The sequence below is a fragment of the Olea europaea genome, chromosome 13, assembly GCF_002742605.1.
Source record: "Olea europaea var. sylvestris chromosome 13, O_europaea_v1, whole genome shotgun sequence".
Lineage (NCBI taxonomy): Eukaryota > Viridiplantae > Streptophyta > Magnoliopsida > Lamiales > Oleaceae > Olea > Olea europaea.
Genome location: NC_036249.1, coordinates 5060886 through 5067129, shown reverse-complemented (window position 1 = coordinate 5067129; position 6244 = coordinate 5060886). Strand labels below are relative to the sequence as shown.

The following is a 6244-nucleotide window of genomic DNA, read 5'->3' as shown; positions in this document are numbered from 1 at the left end:
TGTCGCGTCAAGGGTTGGAATCCTGAAATATGGATTTGGCTCTTGGATAAGTGCAAGTGTACAAGCAGCCTTCCACCATGTACCCTTGGAGGCATAACCTGCGATTTACCTCCCTCACGATACTCCATAATAGGGGCGGTGGGGGACCCTTAAGGTTGGGGTTCAACCTTTTTAAAGAGTTATATCAAAATTTGAAAGGATAAAGGAATTAGGTAGTGTTTGATAACCTCCAATTTCATGGAAAATGGAAATTCATTTCCACTTTTTGCCAAAAATAAGTGTTTGATAGGTAAAATTTTTTAGGGAATTCATTTCCATGATTCTTGCAACCTAAGCCAAAAAATATTTTTTTTAATTGACAATTTTAATGTAAAACAAAGTCAAACGAACACCAAAAGATAGATTATTTTCTTGATTTTTTTTTTTGGGTTGGCAATGGAAACAAATTTCATCCTCAATACTAGTAAAATTTATCCCTTTAATTGATAATTTTCATGTAAAATAAAACCAAACGAACACAAAAAAATACTTTTATTTCAACATTTTCCACTTAGAAATTTATACCAATCAAACATAATAATTTACAATTCTCAGGAAAATAATTTCTAGACAATTCAATTCCCTAAAATTCTTTTTCAATTCAATTCAGTTTCGTCTTTACAATCAAACGGATAAATTTTTTTTTTTCCAAAAGAAAAAGAAAATTTTAGGGGCAGAAGCAGAAATTTGAGTAATTAATTAGATATGTCACAATCATTAGAGGTGACTGTGCGGAATTTTTTTTGTATACTTCTTATTTGGCCCCATCGTCTAATCGTAATGATCGGTTCAAACTTGACCCCAGCAGCCAATGACATCCGGTCAGGTATTAAAAAATATATATATTTTATATAAAAAAATAGTTTTTCAATTAAAGTATCAATGCCTATTCGGTAATGATTGTGAAAATTAATTTTTTGATCGTTAGAAAGAAAAGTAACTATCAATTGTGAGTGAATAAATAAAAAATAATGGGACAACAGTAAAAAAAATTGGTTTTTTTAGGTGAAAATTTGCTACCAAATAAGGGCTCAGTTTATTGACAACATAAACAATTAAAGCTCATTTAGTTTGTGATTTAGTTTCAATTTGTAGTTCATTTTCAATTTTTTGCTTTGAGGGTATATTTTAAAATTGTTAAAATGCATTTGGTTTCTCATTTTGAAAAATTATTTTTCAAAACAAAAAAAATTAGAACAACGCGTTTGGTTTTAAATTTTGAAAAATTATTTTATAATATTGTATTACATAAAATTTGATTATTAAGTCAAATAGAACAATTTTATATTAAGATACTATCAAGTAATATATACAATTTAAAGTTGATTAATCTTACAATATTTTTTCGTTACAAAAGCACATAAAAATAAATAATAAATTAGGCTGACAAAAAATAAGAAATAGAAATAACAAAATGATATGGACTGAAAATAATTTTACTTGTGTTCATTTAAATATAGTTTTTAGAATTTTATGCTTAAGAGCTCGAATTAATTTTACGTTTTATGTTTACATTTTTTATATTTCTACAGTTTTATTTTTCTAGAATTTTTATAATTTTTACTATTTTACTTTTTAGAATTTAGATTCTATTTTTTTTTTCAAAATTTTAAATTTTTTTGAATTTATTTCTCTAGAGTTTTATTTTTAAAAAAAAATTATTTGAACATTTATTTTTCATGTGTTTGAGTGTTTTCAAAAAATTAAATTCACTAAAAGCACTCAGAACTTCAAAAAATGCATTTTGAATTTTATGTTACAAATATAACATTCTGTTCGAAACGTATTTTTATAAATAGCAAACCAGATAAATTTTGGGCGCTTTTGCAAAATTGAAAACGACTTGAAAACAGAAAACAAAATGCACTCTAATTGTTTTCAATTTCAACCTACAAACAAATTAATTTATATAAATACTTTGCTTATAAATTAACTTTTGAAGTTTAGCCAAATTTGATATGAACGTTTAATAATGCAATTGATTGACAATCACATAGGTCGAAGATTATTTCATATTTGTTAAAACAACAATGCTATTTAATATTGATGTGGTTTAACGTCAGTCTACATGACACTAATAATGTCATTAAATTTAAACGTTTAATTAAATACAATGAATTTTGGCCTATTTATAAATAATAATAATAATATGACTTATGATATGTTAATATCTAAACAGTTGTTCAACACCACTGATCATAGATAGCATTATCCTTATTAAAACACAAATATACATAATCAACCATAAGATTGTATATTTGCATCAGCGTATTACTCCATCGATTTCAATCTTATTCAAAGAACACAAGAACTTGTTTAAATTAATGTCTTTTTCTCCACACCATTTTCCCACTATGAAATACAAACTACTTCTCGTCTTTGTTTTCTAATTATCGGTTTCTTTATTAACTACAAACATTCGTTATGCTTATTTTCAAACAACATACGAAAAACATTCAAAAATGCTCAATTAATATTAATAAAAATTTCATGTTTGATTTAAACTATAAATATATTTCAAAATTCTAAATTGAATACATCAATAGAACTTAAATCTTTCGTCTTGAGTCTCTGTTTAGATTACAATTATTACTTATAATCATATTATTTTGGAATTAAATTATTATTATCATGAATTTGACTGAGCGAAACCGGTGAGGCGAAGAATTGGGAATTTAGTATGTTAATTGTTAACAATCCAAGCTTCACGGTATTAGTGATTGGTCAACAGTTGTCAACGTATCATACAATTCATTATTGAGAAGATTATCATTTTAAGCTGTATGAAATCTCTAAGGATGTATTTGGGATAGTCTGTACATTGAACATACCTACTTACATTAGTTGCGCCCCATTAAATATTTTTGTTATGGTGTTTTAATTAATGCAATATCCAAATTAAGCGTTAGTTGGATTGGACTTTGAATAATGCTATGTAGTCCCATTAAAATTGTAACTCCAATTTAGGTGATGCTAGATAATAGGGTAAATGAAAGGTGAAATTAAATGAGATTTAATTACGCTTATCATTTAATGTCACATTAATGACACCTAAAGTAGGTTTGTAACCCCATTGAGTTTAAATAGCATTACTTTTGAACTTTATTAAAGTGTCATAACTTTTGAATGGTCAAATTTCAATTTTTATTGTACATTTTCTGGGATCCACAAATTTTTTTAATTATACGCTTTATTAAAATATTTCAAAATTTTTAGTAAAAGCTTTGCAATGTATCCCCTGACTTTTGGTAGTATAGGTTATTAATACAACTTTTAAAATTATTTTCATAAGTATTGTAATGTACGGGTCAACAAAAAACCATCTTTGCTTACAATGGCACTTCCAAACGCCGGATTTCCATACACAAGGGATATGGACGAGCCATGTTGAGAAAAATTGTTTTTTTCACCCAACTTCCACAAGCTTATGGCTCGAGAGATCAATGCTAGATGTCAAATTCCTTTCATTGCAAACCTAGGCAAGTACATCGTGATTTTCACTTTATCGTTCTAGTCCACGTGATTTAGATTTTGACAATTTCAAAATTGAACCAAACCGTTTGAAACTGGTTCGATTTATGTTTCAACATTTGAAACGTGCTTGAAACCAAACCAAACAATTTATCCATTTAAAAAAAAATATTACTTAATTTATCAAAGATGTTATTAAGCCCCTATTTGTCATCCTTTAAAAATTTAAATTGTTTGCTATAATATTATTCTCTACCACATTCACACAATAAAATGTTCTGCACATAGACAAATAAAATTTTCTTACTTTTTAATCGCACATTCTCCAAAAATTACTATTCAATAACTCATTATTCCCAAATAAATTCTATCAAATATGCTCTTATCATATTAAAAAATTTACTTGCTTGTCATCTTCTATTGATTCTTTAGGAAAATAATGATTTATTTATGATAATATATTTTATGTGCTATAACTGTGATTTGGAACCAAATCAAATCACAAAAAAATAAAAATAAAAATAAATCATTTTGGTTGGAAAATAAAATCATTTGATTTGTTTCCAACTATTTAAAATAGTGTGATTTGAAAATAGTTCAAAAATCATTCAAGTCCCTTTTAATACTAATAATACGTCAAGTGTCAAACACAATAATGCATTTTCCCCCCAACAATTTTATAAGGTCTTGTTGTCACATTCATTATTTTAAAGAAAAGAAAACAAATGATAAGATAGTCGTATCAAAATGATAAAGGAATTTTCGAACTCAAGTTGACTTAACCTCTAGTAAGATATTTGCCTAAGACTCCATATTTAGGTGATACTATCAAAATTTTCGAATTTTTTTCTATACTTATTTTCATAAGTTTTATTTACCGACAACAACTTTGTCATAAATAAAAGTTAAATATTTTCAATAAAAAAGTCTAGGTAACAAAATAATGATTTAAGATTAAAGTTAAAAGTCTTTTCGTCGTTGACTATTTGAAAAAAAAAAAAACTCAATAAATTCAATTTATAAAAAAAAAAATCTACATAAAATAATAAAATATATTAAATCTTACCTTCAGAAAATTATGTTATTAATTTACATTTAAAATGTAATTTAGATTACTCGCAAATTTTCAGTTTGTAATATTTAAAAAACTAGGTATTTCATAAAGTTAATTTACTGATGGAAATTTTATTTGCAAATATATTAATAAAAATTAAAGAATAATATTAGAAAATTCTATCAATAATAAAATAAAGATTTGCTATTTGTACATAAAAAAATGTTTATAATTAATTACATAATATGATGTGGAAAGAAAATGTTGGATGAAAATGATAGTGACAAACGGTAGAGTGTCATATGACATTATATAATTTATTATATTGAAACATTTGTTCTTAGTTTTGAAATGAGTGATACTTAACCGCTTAGTTATGAAATTTTCCCTCAAAATAAAAAGTAAAAAATAAATAAATAAAAATTTTTAGTTACCTTTTGTGGGCATGGGCCCTTTTGTTGGAGTTGGGCCTTATATGCCTAATGCCTTTGAAGTTGCATGGGCTCGTCTTAGCCCCCAAATATTCTTTGACATCACTATCCAACATGTAGGAAATGAGAAATAGAGTGAAAATTAATTTTGACATATTTTTTGAAAATAGTTGTATCTTTTAATTTCAAAAGACTTCTTTAGATTTATCAATTCTTTGAACTATTGAACTCTTTTATATTCATACATTTTAATTTAAATTTCACTATATTTGTAATATGATTTGGGCCATATGTGAATAGTCAAAATACTTTCTTTTAATTGGCTTCCTAATCAATATTGGACGAAGACAAATTTCTTTTATCCCTGTTTGGTCCCCATTAAAATTATAATCAATTTCTCTCTTTTTTTTATCAACCACATATTTTTCAATAAAATAATATTACACGTAAATTCAAAATAATTTGTTCTTTTCTAATCACACATTTTTAAAAAAATACTATTCCAAAAATTATAACGACGAATAATGGAGCCAAACCAGGTCTTAATTGGTTTCATTGCAACTACAGACATTTCCATATGAATGAAAATTTATTCTATCATGAAAAACAACTGACGAGACTTCGAGTACCATAGAGTAATTTTTTCTTAAAATTTCAACATAATATAGAAATTAAAGCATCCATGTGGTTAAGAAGAAGGAGAAGTTCAACATCATATATCTTTCTAATTCTTTCTTACGAATAACATTGTTACATATTAGCAAACAATTTATATGTCTTTGCGTCTAAAATTATTTGCCGCACTGATGCAACTGCCCCCACCACTGCTAACACGGTGGAGACGGCAGCGATGAGCGAATTACCCCAAAAAATGAAGCTCCTTTTCGAGGGCTTGAACGTCACATTATAGAATATCATCGGCAAGATAAAATCTAGAGGAATGCAACCAAATGCCCCGAACAACGCCATGATGTCTCCAAAGAACGGTAACATCGCTGCCAATGTTGTCGCGATGATCACCGATAGCGACCGAAATATTAGCCTTGGAACGACATTGCGCACTCCTAATTCGCCTTTATTTGGGTCTGCAAACTGGCGCTCTATGACCACATTTGTTGGTTGCAAGTACACCTGCATTTCATCTATTTTAGTAAGTAAAGTTCCGAAATTTGACTGAACAATACAATGCATGAAATTTTAACTTCTTTTTTCATATTTAAAATGTGATATCTCAACAAAATCATGTGTA

General features: G+C 27.0%; 1 protein-coding gene across 1 annotated transcript in view; it reads right to left on the bottom strand.

The window, feature by feature from the left end:
* Positions 1-5626: 5626 nt before the first annotated feature.
* LOC111407371 (GABA transporter 1-like) overlaps positions 5627-6244 on the bottom strand; it is a 4833-nt gene continuing 4215 nt past the window's right edge. Inside the window, exon 7 of the mRNA XM_023036790.1 lies at positions 5627-6126. Within this exon, the coding sequence (XP_022892558.1) occupies positions 5746-6126 (381 nt within the window). The 3' untranslated portion in view covers positions 5627-5745. The remainder of the gene's footprint in view (positions 6127-6244) is intronic.